Consider the following 17,159-nt stretch of genomic DNA (forward strand, 5'->3'; position numbering starts at 1 on the left):
CAGAGCCCTAACTTCTGTGTTTTCTACTTTTTTTTTTTCTCCTAAATGCCAAACCATCATAGCAGGCTAGAGGGAGACTGACAGAAAATGGGTAACAAGAGGATTTAGTAAGAAAGGCAGGCGTACCTCAAGAAAAAACAGTACATTGCTAGTATAACTCAAGCACACGTGATCCCACATTGCTTTCCTGGAAAAAATAATTGACTCATTCCTTGCTCTGTCATTAAATAAATGAATGAATACAGACAGACTTTCTTGATCTATTAGTTGGGAATTGCTCCTGTGCAACTCCCCAGACTGCTTCACCTCCTGCTGCACATCATAGCATTAGTTACTCTGCTGCTGTCAAACCTATTTAGATTGTAACATCATGCCACTTCAAAAACTGATATGGATTTCTCTTAAGAGTGAGTTACATCTTAAAGCAGCATTTGAGCAAGAAAAATAAATACTAAACTTTACCCAAAGAGCTTCTTATAGAAAAAAAATAAAGCTTTCAATACAAGTTTGGAAATGGAAATATGTGCACATTAATTGCTCTACAAGATTCTACTACAGTTAAGATTCAGTCCAAAAGTTCAGATCATGGTCTCAGACACTGCCCTAGCCAGATATGCCTTTTATCACTGCTTCTGCTGCACTCACATACAGTAGTTTTTTGTCTGCACATGCTGAAGACGTGTCCCCAGAAGATTTTCAGATACAGAATGTTTATTGAAGAAAAAAAAAGGGGGAAAAAAACCAACTGTGGGAGAATGGGAGAACTGGACTAATATCATGACATTAAAGAAAAAAAAAAATCCAGCAGTGATCATAAAGTTTTTTTTAATTGTGTTCCAATGCAACAACAAAGTACTAAAAAGCTGAGGAAACGTGCAGCAGGTCCAGCAAAGCAGCTAGTACCTATAGTCCTGTAAGAAGGTGTATGAGTCCAGAATATTGAGTTCATAGAATGGCTGATGTCTCATGAGAATGCCATTGCTTACACCAGCCAAGAGCTCCAAGATGCTTAGCATAGTACAACACCAAAAAATGTACAGCATAGCAAAACACAACTGGTCTTCCAGCTTCTTTAGACAGCCTTCCTCAGAAAGTTGTTCCATATGGTCTAAGTCCCCCCTGCAGTGAGAATGCTTCTCCTTACAGCAGCTTTCAGGAACACAGCGTGGATAATACCAAGAAGAAGACGATGACTTTAGCCAGTCTGTGTAGTTATGGACCCCACAACACTGCAGCTTCCTCTGTATCATATCCACAGCTTCATTTCCAGGATCCTGGGAGCATGTCCAGTTGTGCTGGTGGACAAGGTAACCCATAGCACCTTCCAGCTGAGAAGATGTCTTAACACAGTAGGAACATGCCAGAGCTGCTGAAGACACTTCTAGGCAAAGAAGGAGCAGCAGCAAGTACATTAGAGTCCCTTGCTGATTGCGGGAACACTTAACAGAAGCAGAGATAGCCAAAACTCCAGTAGGCAGCAATATAAGTGCAGTTGCAAGAGCCAGCCAACCAGGGAGAGACAAGTAAGACTCCTGAAATAAAAATCCATAGTTCTTTAACACCAGGATGACCAAAATGCCGCCAAATGCCTGAGCTACAGCAGTACCACAGAAGATGAAGCCTAGGAACCTCAGCAGAGACTGAGCAAAGGACCTGTGGCAGGCACCCTCATAGCACCACAAAGAGGGCAGAACCACCACAGCCCTAACCCTCCTCATTCTGCTCACTACAGCCAACCCTAACCCTCATCATCAACATTTAAGAGGCTTCTGCCCCACTTATCCAGGTGTGGCAGATGACATCTCCACCTAAAAACAATTTGCAAGAGAGCAATTCTGATGAGGCTCTTTAGGACAAAGACTATGCCCTGCATCAGCTTAACCACAGGCTGCTGCTGCAGCTTGCTCAGCACAGCCTGCAGTAAGCGGGAGGGTGTGTGCCCAGCTCGCTGTAGGGGATCCCTTATGCTGCTGTCATTGGAGACAGTTGCACTTGAAGGAGGACAGCTGGAAGAAGGCTGCACCCCTTTCATGGGTGGAAGACCTAAGTGCAGGGGAATAGTCAAAAGGATTGTCAGCAATGTTTCTTCAGATTACTTGGACTGTCCATTTCTCCAGCAGTAGCCAGGATGGCAACAAATGTGCAAGTCAGAGCCATCAACAAATGAATGGATTAAGCAGAGCTACTCAATAAGAAATCTCCACAGGTGATACTCATCTAGATTCATTATCCTCCTCAACTCCTTTATCATTCATTCAATGTTGTAAGGCCCTTAATGATGTTAATAATATTCTGCCCTTTTTTACTCAGCAAGATTTCTCTGTAGATAGCTTCAATTGCTCAAGACACCTGAATGAAAAATCCCTGCCATTTCACACTTGTACCCCTGAGGATGCATTACCAGTGATTTGACTGACTGCTGTAATGACTGAATACAAGCAGCAGTAAGTAACTTTTCCTTGTGTGTAAAGAAACTGAATACACACCAGCTAAATCACTTAACAACAATAACAAAGGGAATCAATGCCACTTACCAGCATTATCAGAAGAATATTATTGCTCAAACTTGTGGTACACATGAGCCACGCAGGACTGAAAACCCCCATAAATCTTGCCACAGGTGTCAGGAAGGCAGACCCTAAGCCCAGCAGTGATTCTGTAATCATCCTGATGTAGTTCCTCAAAGTGTCTTCAGTTTCCCGAGACACAGAGCAAGACTAATGCAACATACATACATAAGGGAGAATACAGAGAGATTATCTTCATTTTCAGAAACATGAGCACCTGCAAAACTGACAGAAAATCAGAATAATTTGGTGCTCAGATCCCTGGAACCCTGTTAAAAGTCTCAGCAAAGCTGATGCTCCCACATCTGTCAGACATTTTACAAGAACCTATTGCTGATATATACAGTATGCACACACAGATGTTGGGCAGATTCCCATCAAAATCTCTTTCTACATGCTGCACAAATAAGTTATTAAGGCTAATTATTTTGGAATGAGATAAATTGCTTTTATTATTTTTAATCTTTTCATTAACAGTAATTAGCATGCAGCAATTAACTTGTTAAATCTTAACAAAATCCATCTTTCAAAGCTGCTCCTGGATGTATGTTTTCCTTATCTGATGTCTGTGTCTGCCCTTTCTCCTGTCCCACCTGCTGCTACTCCCAGCCCTCCTTCTGTGTTGGTTTTGCTGCTGCTCACTTATTCTCTTGAATGCTTTTTTCTCTGATTTCTGTCTTCTCCATCAGAGGGATGGAGAAGGGGGGGCAACAGAATTCCCCCTCACATCTGTACACACATGGAAGCTACACTGATTTGTTTCCACAGTGCAGAAAAAAATTATCAGAAGAGCGTGGGGAAATACATCAGAAACACAGAAGAAAATACTGTGAGGAGTACTAGTAACTTTTTCTTTAGCTTTCAACCTTTGTGAAAAAATGTATGTGAGCCTGCCTCTTTTCCTTTCTGCCCTTTCCTATGCCCATAAATCTAAACAAGATATTAAGAAAAGAGTTACAACATTATTTACTTTTAGCTTATTCTACATCTCTTTTTGTGGCAGAACAAACGGGCCAGAACTCACACCTGACAACCAGTACAACCTGGGAATCAGAAGCGCCAACACTAAACATTGACTGGGAGCCAGGTAAGAGGTCTCAGTGTCCTTGGGGGAAATAGACCACACTCAGCACCATGGAAGAGGAAATTGCAGTGGTGGGGATTAATATGGGCAGAGTTATCTAAAAAAACACTCACTTTCTTTTTGATATGCATTGTATAGGTGCTCAGGAGAAGAAAGCTTCTGCTCAAAATATATGAAGGACAAGAGAAACAGAATTGGTGCCAAAGTAACCAAAAGACTAACCGGTACCCTCAATAGCACTGCCTTTGTGATAAGTCATGTGGCAAAGAGAATATAGGTATGACAGAATAGGAATGCTCCTCTGTTTTCTTTCCAGTTGTAAACAGCACAACATGATAAATGCTGTCCCTGTTTTCTCTGAAGTTGTTTCTGCTTATGAACTGATGAGTATTGAAATTGAAATGTGGGTGTAACAGATAATACACCATATTTCCTGGAATGTTGCTGAAAGTACAATCCTTCAAGGTAATAAAATGTCAGCAGTATACTTTTTTTTTGTGTTCACTGCTCTAGAAAGCTGTAACTGACATTGAACAGCTCTGATGTGCCCAGAAGGTCAAAGAGGTTCGTTCCATTGGGCGCCAGGAATGGGACCAGAGAGCCATCAAGTCAACATTGTGTTTGTGCAGTGTAGGCAGATGACTAAACTCATTTTGGATGACACAGGCAGGCTGTCATACACAGAGGCTGTCATACAGATTGATCAGGGGGCAAAGCTGAGCTGTAAGGGGCAACAATTCAAATCCAGATGGCCAGCTAGTCTGTTAAAACTTGTGTGAACAATACAAAGTCTAGAGGTGACCACGGCATCAGGGTACATGAGACAGGGTAGATGGTACATCAGGTTACACAAGCCCATCTTATGTTTGTAGAATCAAGAGTCAGATAATGGTTCACGTTGGAAGGAGGATTAAGGATTATCTAGTTCTAGCCCCCTGCCACAGGCAAGAAACCTTCCACTAGACCAGACTAGACAATCTTCTAAGCTTCATGCAGGCCTCCTTTAAAAAGAGAGAAGATCTCAAGACCATACCCTCGGGAACTGCTCTGTGTGTCTGTCCTGGGGTGACTTTATGATGCTGGTATCCCCAGTCACCTGGTTTATGTTACATATTAAGTTCTGCACCTTTAAGACTGGCTCTGAGAGTGAAGTGGGGGAGAAGAAGCTGCAGTTTGTGTTGAAGAAAACATCACTCCCACACATCCCGCTCCTGGACTGTGGTGTCTGCAGCACAGACACACTGCAGGACAGAGCTGCTCTCTGGCTTTTAGTTAGTTCTAGCTAGCTGAGGCAGAGGAGTTCCCTGGACTTTTTTTTCCTTTTTTCTTGGATCTGTTCAAACCTGCTCTGGACTGAAGAACACCCAGCCAGACCCCGGGAGCTCAGGCCTGTGGCCCACTGGGGCCTGGGCCTTGGCACTTTCCAGCGCCGAAGGGACTGATAAGAGACTGAGCGATCCGAGCTACACCACATGAAAAGGACTTTTCTTACTAGATTTGCCATCCCATCGAACACTGAGGGGTTTTATCATTTAATATTATTCAATTTCTGTTAAATAAACAGCTTTTTCCACTTCTCTCCAAGGAAATTTCTTTTTCCCAGACCAGTTGGAGGGAGGGGTTATTTAAATTTTTTCCCTGGAGAAACTCCCATTTAGAATTTTTCTCCCAAATTTGCCCTAAACTAAGACAGTGTCCCAGTGATACAGAAAAACCCCAAAGTTGCCTCAGTAAAACAGCTGTTATTTCCCCTGAAACCCCTGTACAGATGAAGATGTAGATTGTGAAATTAAAGCACTCAGAATGAGGTTTGTTTTGAGAGTTTTGAACATTTTTTAAAGGCCTTGTCAGATTAAGGCACACTTACAGCATAAGGTATGCCTTTAAAACCATCCTAAAACATGAGGGGTTTTATAAGTTTCCTCTACTCCACTTTTACATTAAGCTTCCCAACCACTACACACCTTCTTGACAGATCCACTGGGTGGAAGCTGGTGTGTGACCCAGCTGGGCTGGCAAATCCAGAGAAAGTGTAAACAGCTATAACTGGTATCACTCCTCCTTTCACTGGTCCCCATCCTGTCTGCTGGTGTTGGTAGTATCATATCTTTCCCAAGCCAAAGAGAATTCACACACACTTTTTCCACTTTCCAAGAAAAGCCCTGACTGCGTGTAAAGTGGCAACAATTAAATAGTAATATTTGAAGGGAGGGGAGAAGGAGACCAAAACCAACCTTTGATTCTTCTCTATCAGGTCATTCAAGCTATAACTCCACACAGCAGAAGGACTGGGTACCAACTGGAAAGCTATTTCTAAAACACTGAAATCTGCAAAGCATATTGCCTCTTTGAGAAGAACATTGTTTTATGCAACATGTCATATTACAAGATCATTCAGGTAGCCCAAATGGAAAAAAGATTTTAAAAAAACTGGTTGGACCCAGTGCCTACAGTTGCAGCCATGCACAACCGGTTTCCATAGTAACCAAAGTGAGATGATGTTGCCTTGCATGAGCCTAATACCTCTCATGGAAAGCTTGAAGCAAGCAGAGGTATGACTACCAGCTCCTATTCATGCAGAAAATATACTCCACACAAGAACTGATTTACCATTATGGGCATGTTTGAATTCAGGTCTGTCAGTTGTATACCCTGGCTGCATTTGCCACACCAAAGGTGGCCTTTTTTGTGATTGAAGAAGCACATCAAATGTTTTCAGGCTCCTATTTGGTTTTGCTTTTAATATCCCACATATTCATTGGTGTTGAAAATATTCAAAATCAAATGTCAAGGGTTTGGTTTCTTCACGTATTTCCCTCTTTCTTTCCTTTCATGACTTGAACATTAAAAAATGCAGACTAAAAGCTTTTTTTTTTTTCTTGTTAAATTTTATTTTTCCCTTCCTATTTTTGTTTGCCAGTCTGGAATTGCTATGAAATATCTTGTGACTGGATGAGTACAGACTATCAAGCTATGAAAGAGGAGGGGAAAAAAATCACTTTCTGTATTTCTGTCACTTCAGAAATTGGAGAACATTTTAAAAGATCCAGAATGGCAAAAGAAAAAAAGAAATTAAAACTAAAAGGGAACTTCTGTTCTTTTGATTGTCATTACTGCAGTTGGTAATAAAAACAGTCTTGAAGAAGAGGTACTTTTTAAAACCTTCAGAAAATTAAGAAAGAGCTGAACACCATGAAATTCAAGTCACCTTGACATTTAAAGTATTTTGTGACTTGGTTTTCCTTCCTTTCAGCCATCACTAGCTACAATATCACTCATGTGAATGCATTGCTCTCATTTGTGTTTAAAAAGATATGGAAGGTTTCTGGGCATTTTCTGAAGTTATAAAAAGACTTCTAATATGAAATATAGGCCCTTTAATCGTTAACTCATAAAAATAGCTAACAGATTTCTCTTTAGGGAGGAAGTGAGGAGTGCATGCATACATTATCTGGAAGTTATTGAAGACCTGACAAGAAGCTTACACTTGTCAGAACTTCTCATGAATAAAGTATGCTCTTTGTTGTGTATCCTCAGAAAACGCAATTCTTGTAGAACGCTTTTACCTCAAGAGAAGACTTTCATACAACATTGGGCTGCAGCCCTTCTGGGCCAGCTTTCTCCATTGTATTGCCTGTGAAAGCTCAGGCAGATCATAGCAAGGTGTAGCATTCTGCTTGTGACCTTTTGTCCAACAAGTGCAGTCATGAAGCAGCAAGCTGTGAATAAAAATTTGGAAATTCTTTTTTCATATTGTCAATATACTATAATCTATATACCTGATACAGGTCTTTCAAATTAACATTCTGATAAATCTTAAGATCAGTCAGTCTCAGCATCCTAAATTACAGCAGTACTTTTACAAATATTGCCTTTAGATACTTTATTTACCAGAGAATGTAGGTCTATTATGCTCTCTGAGCTCTGAAAATTTCAGTCTTGAGTCATCAGGGTTTATTACAATATGGAAACTTGAATCCCAATGTTTATCTCACAAGGGAAATCTAGGCTCAGTATCAGCTTGCTCTTGAGAGCACTGTACCAGTGATGTACTTGTTTGAGTGTTGTTGGTTCCTGTAACTACTCAAACTAGGTTGTAGAGGAGAGATTCAGCATGATCACATGCAAAGAATTCTTGATTACATTTTCACTTGAGTAGCAACTTAGGACTAAAAATAACCCATTGTAGCAGCAATGATGTTATGAGCCCAGGACTACTTCTGAAATAATTGTTCTGTATTCAAAGACACATATAGCAACTTCTTTAAGATGAGAGCACTGGATTAGACTGGTGTGAGCAGCTTGCATACCTCTTTAGACCTGTAATGGGAGCACACTCAAAAGAATGGAATTTGTGCAGCTTGTGTTTCATGAACTCATTGTTAATATTTTGCAGGGTGTAGATTCTTCTGGTAAATTACAGAATCCTTCTTCAGTCATTGACCGGGGGGAAAAAATAAATTAAAATATTTATTTTGGTTTAATCAGAATAATTGTTAAAAGATCACTTTTTCACCAAGGAAGATATTAGCAAAGAATGTTTTCAGCCTACAAGACAGCTGAAAATTTAGTCAAGTGAAAGCAAACCAGTAGTTGATAGGGCCCTTGTCTCTTTTTACTGGAATAGTAAGTATATCTGTATCAAACATAATGTTCATCTCATATCGGGTTTTATAGTGACTATACAAGAGAATTTATTTTTATTACCTTTTTAAAGTCATGATATGAACATATAAAATGTCAACTTTGTCAGAATTAGTCTTACGGCACATTTCGTAGAAGTGGAACCAATTTTAATGGGATTTTTATGCATCTTTTTATGCATGAAATGCGGGTTTTAGAGGGGGAAAAAAATCAAAACCAAAGATATATGCAATTTATTTCTATGCTCTATTTCTATCTCCTATCTCACCACCAAACAATTGTCTTCAAGAGGTATTCTGCGTTTAAATGGAGATGCTGTCATTGACATGCAAAGGATCTATTATGTCTAAAATCATACAAGCATCTAAATTTTTTTTTTAAAAAAGCAAACAAATGAAAATATATTTGAACATGGAATGTAACAACACACTTAAGGAAAAAAAAATGTGAATACATTCCAGTACCAGGAATGATGTCTCTGCTAACTTACAGACCAATGACAAGTAGAACAACTTGGTATTGTCTTGGTAGGAGTCATTTTATTTTATTTCAGGATTTAGGTACTCATCAAAACAATTTATGGGCCTAACTGCTTGGAACCAGGGGCCTTTTCAGAGGTTCCCATAATGCTGAAATCCAGCTAGGTCTACCAAAAATATTCCAGTACTCTAGAAACATCTTACCCTTTCCCACAGCATCTTGATGGGTGTGGTTATTGTTATCCAAGCACCTTCTTCAGCACCTTCCATCATAATTGGGCTCTGGGATATGTTCTGCATGAAAAAGCCCAGGAGAGACAGCTTTCTTGCCTACAGCATAGTCTGAGGCAATTTTCCCCAGTAGAGATAATGGTTCTGAGTGAGTACTTGCTCCAGCATGAATATCCATGCCAATATAAACCAAGAGCAAAAGTATTCCCATTGCCAGCAAGCAGTCAGATAAAAATCAGAGGCTCAGTGTGAAGCTGAGAGGTGAAAAGGGAGAAGAGGATTTGTAGGAAAAATTTGTAGGTTTAGACAAATTCCATTCAACATTGCTACCACTGAAACAGACAGTGATGAAGGGCACAGTTGCTGAATTAGGATAAAAGCTACCAAAAAGACTCAAAGAAGAAAAGGCATTAACTGGATTTTCTTTTTTAATCTCCTTCCAAAATTTGTTTGGGTGGTCTTTATAACAAAACTAGATAATGTCCTTTTTTCTGATTGGCATTGTGGGAACAATCACTCAGGATTATTATAGAAAACTGCTCCACAATCTTGGTGGTAAACATGGTCTTCTGCAGATAATCTACTGTCAGATTACTCAGGACTTCCCTGATCTTTCATCCAAAATAAAGCAATTAGGCATTAACTAAGCTTTCATTCCTACCACCACCCACTCCTCGAGCACAATGTGTTGCAGTGCCCATGACATTCAGGCAAACTCGTGTTTCATGCTGCTAGCAGGGTAACCTTGCAACTCCTTTAACACATTTCTCCTCCCTCAATATTCATTTGCAGGTGGAGCATTGGAGAAATATCAGAGTGGTAGAGGTATAAGGAGCATCAGAGGTAGAAATCCATTACTTTAGGGACTTGAATAACCATTTTTAACAAATGATCAGGCACAACAGACAGACAAAGTAGATAGTTAGGCAAAAATGTTTATTATGAATCCCCATTGTGGAGAATTTTCATAGTGGTGTGAAATTTTAGGCAGAGAATCTTTCAGAAGTATCTGCTTTGATCTAAAATCCTCAATGTGTGAGCCAGGGCATTCAAAGGGAGGTGAACACCACAATTTCACTTCACTGGCAGCCATGTGGGCCTCCCCACACACAAAATGCAAATGGACAGAAACTCCATTTAACATCAGTCCCCAGAGTCATGGAGGGAGGCAGAACCTCAAGAGCAATACAAAGGTTCTACCTGTGCTCTGAGGGCTACACCAATACTGGAGGTGATCAGAACAGCACTGTTTTCTATACATGCCATGCTGACATATTTCAATATGTTCACTTTAGAAACAAAGTGTTATTTATAGACCTGTCAGCAAGTGGAATGCATAAGAAATTATTTATTGCAGGCACCTAATAAGAGCTCCAGTTTCCAGAAAACATGGGAGCTCAAAGGGAGTGGAGCCAATAGAAGCTTCTGCAAAGACATTTTGCAAAGGAGGGAAGGGGCAACAGCTGAGACCATGGACCTTCCTAGGTTAGCTTTGGCACAGATTGTCTCTCAGTGTCTTCCCTTTTCCTGTGTACTAAGGCTGTGCAAAATACTTTCCTCCTGTGAAAAATGCTCAAAGGAAAATAGAACATACTGCGGGGGGAAAGTGGAACAAATTCCTCTGTGTTCATTGCATTCCTAATAGGAACAAGCTGCTCTTATTCAAATATTCAAGGTTTTCTCTGCCCTGGCTGTTTGCATAGGTTTTGCCAACTGGCAGCTCCATTCATTTAACAGAAAATGTAGTGATGCTCAACCTATCTTTAACAAGTGCCACTTTGACAAATGTGGTTGATAAGTCTTAAAAATGCTGAAATAACACATGGAATGATGACAGAGTCCATCGCTCTGAACAGCATGGTAACAATAACTGCTGAAAATCACAGTGTTTCGTTAAATATATAAACACTGAAATTAAGGTAAAACCTACTACATAAATACAAATTCTAGGTTTGTATAGGTTCAGTCCAGATAATTAACTGCTTTATTGTAACAAATGATTATACAATTTAACAGGCAGGAATATCTTCTGTTTAACTAAAAGTATCTTCAATATTGCACAGGTCGGATTCCAGAAGAATGGCAACTGGGTTTGGGTTTGGGTTCACCACGTTTCAATATTATTCTTTCAATAGGTAATGGTGAAATATTTGCTAATGGCTAGTAGTAAAACTTACTATAAAAATACATTGTCCTTGCAAACAAGTAGATCTCAGATGCCTTGATCCATGCCTCTGTTTCACACTGCCCCTCTGGACAAATTTGCAGGTTAAAAAGTATTCAATTGAACAAAACATTCAGGTGCCACAGAGATTAAAGCAGTAGGAATAGAAGGCAATAAAATGAGCTTTGATAAATGAAAAAGCCTGCACTCAGAGAGAAATACAAACAAGCACCTGACAACACAGAGATAACCCAGAAGCCAAAACTGGCATGTTAAAACAGACCTACTGTTCTTTTCAGTCATGTCCTCGTACTTGCACCTGACTCTGAGAAGGCAGACTGCAGAAAAAGATATAGGCGAAAAGTCAAAGTAAACTGGAATACTACCAGGGATTTCAGAGTCACCAGAAAGGGTCCAGGCTAAGATTCTTTGCCCTATAGAAGAAATACTTTATGAAAAATTAATTTGGAAGGCAATCAGTTGATAAACATAATAAATACTAAGAATTTTTCTTGCCTAGAATGTGAATATTTTCATTATTTTAAGTAGGACTTGAAATCATAGCCTAGAATTTCAGATTTCAGGGGGGAAAATATTTTATTTTTTTTAAAATAATTTTTAAACATGTCAAGGAAACTCCAGAGAATAAAAAAAGTTTATTTTGTACTTATTTTACTGGAAGACTTTCACTTAAGAATTACCTTTGATTTCAAAGGTCTTTTTTGAAGTACTTTATGCATTATGTTATAATTCAGAACAATGTTTTTAAGGGACTGGAGCAGTTTTCTGCAATAGTCTCCCTAGAGAACTTAAAGGTATCTTGCTTAATATTTTTTTTCATGAACCAAAATAAAATCAGATTTTCCAGAAAACATAGTGGAGAGTACACTAACAGTGAAAGAAGGACATTAAAATCTCCATAATTTTAAGGGCAGAAAATGAGATTTCTATGCATGTTTCCCTCTTCTGATCCAGATCTCCTTACTTCAGTAAAACCTCCTACAGTCTTTAAGAATAGAGAAACTGGTTCCAGCACTGAATTGCTCTTATTTTCAAGGTAAATGCACCTGAAAATTTTGAACCCTTTCTGATCTCTCTGTACACAGAAACATGTATCTTAAACAGATGTACAAACAAATTCAGAAACCTTCCCTAGAGAATATGTGCATAAAAGAACTAGCAGTTACCCACATTAATTAGTTTTAATACTTTTCATACTCAGTAATCCTGCCATATGAACCTGTACAAAAGACAGTCCCTTCCCAATGGTCTTTCGTATAAGGAAGAAAACGTCCTAAAACCTTTCATTACCTACACAGGTGACTGAATAACTCCACAATAAAGTCTGAAGAAAACTGGAAAGACAGCTTTCCAAACCCCTGCTAGGTAATTAAACATAAGCTTGGTTATAAAGCTATTCCAGAGCTGAAATGACACAAAATCCTATGAAATCAAACTAAGAGCTAGCCTGCACATGTTTATTTAAATCACCTCACATCAGGTAAATTTGAAGTGCTAAATCTCAGTATATATGTACTGCCATTTTAGATATTAGACTGCTAAATAGTGCACACTGACAAAGCTGGAAAAAGTATATAAATGGGACTAAAAGCCTGAAAAATATTAAACCATTCGTTTATCAGCAAGGATGTAAGAAATGAATATTCATGCAATAGATAACATTTTTATGAATAGATTAACAGGTGGAGATACGTGCTCATTTTGAATTCAGTTTTCACTCTTTCTTCAATGAAAAAATAAATCATATCAATGCAGACTGCTTAGAATGGATTTTACTTGAATTTGAATAGCTGCAAAAATTGACATCTTAAGAAAGATTCACTTTGTAAAATGGGTAGTTGAATATTAAAGGAACCTTTAATTTGAAATTTAACCTTTCTAAAAATATATATAATAAAAGTAATTTAAGGCAATACCTTAGCTTAAGTTGTGTGCTGTTTGTCTATTAATCTTTTTTTGGAGGATTTTCTTTTCTATTTTCCCTCTGTTATTTGTAGAACATTAATAAAACCAATATAATATCAGCAATACTGATAAAAATAACCAGATGCAAATTAGTAACAAAAAGTAATCCAGGGTCTAGCCTTGGAAGTTTTCCTAAATTTGCAGTCACCTTTTCTGCATTTTTTTAATTAGTTTTGGGTGACAGAAAAAGGAAAAGCTGCATTTAAAGGAGATGGGAAATGTTGCAACATAGTCTGCTCCAAGCATATTGTCATCATAGTGAGTAAAGAGAAAAAGAAATTAAGGTTTGTTTTTCTGACTTCTTAAATTTATAGTTAATGCATCAGGATCTGCCATATAATAAATCAAATACTTTTAAACAGAGGATGACTGGATTCAAGTTATAGATTCTTTTTTAACATGTACCTCATCTCTTTAGGTAAATAATCTCAGTGAAGTACTGGCATAAGGTGACTAGCTAATCACAAAGAATATAAATAAGTGTGATATAACACATAAATAAGAGTTAAATATCTCTCTCCTTGTAATGACTTGCAGGGTAAGGAAAAGGGGCTGGAACTCAGTAACTCAAACAAGAGAATGTATCCTGAAGGTGTGTGGATCTATTATGGGAAGATTATCTGCAAAACTTGAGTGCAAGCATAAGCTTTAGGAAGAACAAACTACAAATAAAAAAAACATTTCTTGCCTTTTGAACTGCTCTGAGATTTCCATAAATAGTAATGATAAGAACGAAGTTATTCCCCTGATAACACCCTGTATATTAAGGCAGGCAAGGAAAAGAAGGCTAATCTTGTACCATCGTTGGTATTATTCCACTTCCAAACTTTGTGTGACTTTAAGACTGTATATTTTCATGACAGATATTTATTTTCAATTTTCATGGCATTGCGTTCAATGGGATCTAAGTTCACTTGACTTCTCAGGTGAACATCACAGTCCTGCTCATCAGTTATTTGTCTGCACCAATGTTCTGATTTGCCTTCACAAGAAACCTAAGTATGGGAGAAACAAAGGCTATGCTAAGCTTCACCCGTAACTTGTTTCCTTTGGATAACCAGGATTATGGCTGCAAAGAACATCACCAATTACACAATCACTTAGGATTTTGGCCCTGCTGTTATACTGGTGAATAAATATTCCTATGCAACTAAAATAAAAATTACAAAAACATATTTCAAGGAGGTTACTTTCTTTGCCTGTCAGTCTCACACTAAAATACTTGTGATTGTGTGAAAGATTTAGTCTGAGTCACATCCTCTTTATGTATGGGTTGACATTTACCTCACTGATAATTTATTTGTGCAATGGCTACCCCACTCATAAGAGAAACACTGTTATTGAATAGTTGTGGCTATGTACCCTTGTAAGAGCAGGTAAGCCTCAGAAGAAGTCCTATTCCAGATTACACTTTGTTTTCACTTCCAAGACATCAGTTTTCATCCTTTATGGGCTAGAATTTATTTAAAATATGCCATGGTAATTTTCCTGATCTAATTTGTGTCTTTCAGATATCACATCCTCTAGTGGCCTTTCTTTTCTAGAAAAGTTACTCATATCTGTAACATGAAGGACAGCTACCTATACCTTCGTATCTTCTGTTAGTTATAGACCCTACACTGACACAGAGCTAGGGATCCTTCCTCACATACTCTTTTATATGTTACCTGCATGGTTTTTTGAGACTTGCAATTCATTCTCACTGGGAACGCTTCATTGCCTTCAGCAGCCACCCTTGGCTTTTGAAGGAAGATAAGAGAAGTGTAATTTTTCTGTCAAATAGAAACTTCGCTCTTCTAGCTGCATCATGAGAAGGAGCTTTGCAATCATTATAAGCAGTCATAACTGCTGTAGGGAAGTACTGGAACCCTGCAAGCACAAGACAAATTTTACTGCAGGAGTCTGACCCTCAATCTTTCTGAATTACCAGCACTGCATTTACCCTGCCCACAGTTCCCATAGACACTGTCCAGTTCCTCATGGGAGAATTGAGCCAGCCACACTCCTCCAAAAGGAGGAACAGACAATATTCTTCCATCATAGAGATCATGTCTTGAAATTAAATCATAGATGAAGGACGAAAAGGGGCATTAGGGTTTGAGAAAGTTGTAAATTCAGGTCACTTTGAGTAGTGAAAGAAATTTAAAGGCTATGCTCAACTATCTATAAATCTGTGAGCATTTTTACCTTTCAGGTTCAAATCTTTAATAAGAAGCAATTGAGAAAGCACAAGGATAATATATGATGAAAAATTAGGTATACTACTGAGACCAGCAGAGACATTTCAGAGACGAAAACAGAAATCACAGTACTAAAACAGAGTCACTTAACTCTCCTCTTCTATGCTTTCTCATTGTTCCTAAGTCCTGCACCTTGTCTTCAAGAAGTATTTTGCCTTCACTGTCTCCAACCATCCTCTTGCACAATTGACAGGGTGATTAGTCAGGGCACCAGAGGACAGGTCTTGAAGCAATACCTTGAGATCTGCATTCCCCTCAGGCCTCCTACCTGCTTCCCCCCATACAGATCCAGATGCTTGCAGATCCAGACTTGGTAAGCTTAGCTTTATTTAATTATGTAAGTGAAGTCAAATTTCCCTCTGGACCAGGGGGAGATACTTTAAAATCATGTGAAGAGAGAAATTCAGACAGACGCAGCTGGTGCATCTGAGATTATTTCTGACTTCATGTCTCCAGTTTTTCACCTACAACCACCCTTTGGTACTATAGCCCTTGCATGGGGACATCCCCAGAGATATTTTAAATAATTAGCTGTGCAGTGTACCACATCATTCTAATGACAGTTTACCATCTAGAGCCAATATATTATAGAGCTTCAGAAAAAAAAAAATTGTAGGAGCCACACAGCAAAACCAATTGACTTATTAATTTGTCTGTGGTCTGAAGACATACACTAAGAAGACAGCTGGGTTGTGCTATTATTCTTAGATTTACAATTAACACATATAAATTAATGGCAATTTCACATAATATAATGCAGAATAGCACTTTGTATGAAGTAACTGCCCTGTAACTAGTCTTTACTCATAATTCCTGTAAAGTACAGCATTATTTTGAGGCCTACAAAGATTTTAATAATCTCTTCAAAATCTGATCTGCCACTTCCAAAATTTAACCGTAGTCACTAGACCTCAGCAAAGTGGATCAATGTTATGTAGAAGCGTTGAAATTTTCCTCTTTAAGTGATGTTTGTTAGAATTCCAGATAGAGGTGTCTTGCATCAAAATACTTTTATACCTTTCAAAATCTTTTGGCGACATTTTCTTAAATTATGAAGTGTAATTCAAATTAGGAAAATATAAAACTCAAGTTGAATTTGACCTGAAATTAATCTAGGCCTTGCTAGGTCTGCTTATATATTGTGACAAAACACAGTACAAATATCTCTAATTTCATCTGTCTACAAATTTCAATGGATGCATAGCTTCTTTTACTCACAAAATAAAAAAAAAAATATTACAAACACAGACCTTCAGCAGTTTCAGCCTAGTCATCATTTAATGTACCTGATACCTAGAAAACATTGATTTGAGTATCTTTTATTTCTGTCAATACAGAATAGTTAGTCCTTTAAACCATCTGAAATTTTTCATTTGAAAGCTTTTGTGAAACTTTATATTTTATATCAAAAAATACCTCAGATTTTCTCTCTGCAGAAAACCTGGAGGAGAGGTGCTCGCCACACTGTTCACTGATACCAGAATTAAATGATGAATAAGGCTAGTACCACAAATGACAGAGCCATTCACATTAATTTCCCTTATGCTGGGAATATCTGCCTGAATTTGCATTTTCAAATAATGGGCTATTTTTTGTACATCATTTGTTATTGATGTCATCTTGTAAAACATAACAGTGATTCTCAGATAGGACAAAAGTAGATGTACTGTATTTCATTTTTAATTCTACTTACACACTTTAAAATTCAGTGTCAGTGCAGGTTAACCTTATATATTTTACAATGAAATTTTACACCAAACCAAG

At 38.2% G+C, this 17,159-nt stretch overlaps 1 protein-coding gene across 1 annotated transcript; it reads right to left on the bottom strand.

Moving 5' to 3' along the window:
* Nucleotides 1–693: 693 nt before the first annotated feature.
* Nucleotides 694–1,761, bottom strand: LOC111941274 (tetraspanin-3-like). The gene has a single exon (XM_023944369.2). The coding sequence runs from the start codon at nucleotides 1,716–1,718 to the stop codon at nucleotides 897–899; it is 822 nt and encodes a 273-aa protein (XP_023800137.2). The 5' UTR covers nucleotides 1,719–1,761; the 3' UTR covers nucleotides 694–896.
* Between the last annotated feature and the right edge of the window lie 15,398 nt (nucleotides 1,762–17,159).

The sequence above is a fragment of the Cyanistes caeruleus genome, chromosome Z, assembly GCF_971803275.1.
Source record: "Cyanistes caeruleus chromosome Z, bCyaCae1.hap1.1, whole genome shotgun sequence".
NCBI lineage: Eukaryota > Metazoa > Chordata > Aves > Passeriformes > Paridae > Cyanistes > Cyanistes caeruleus.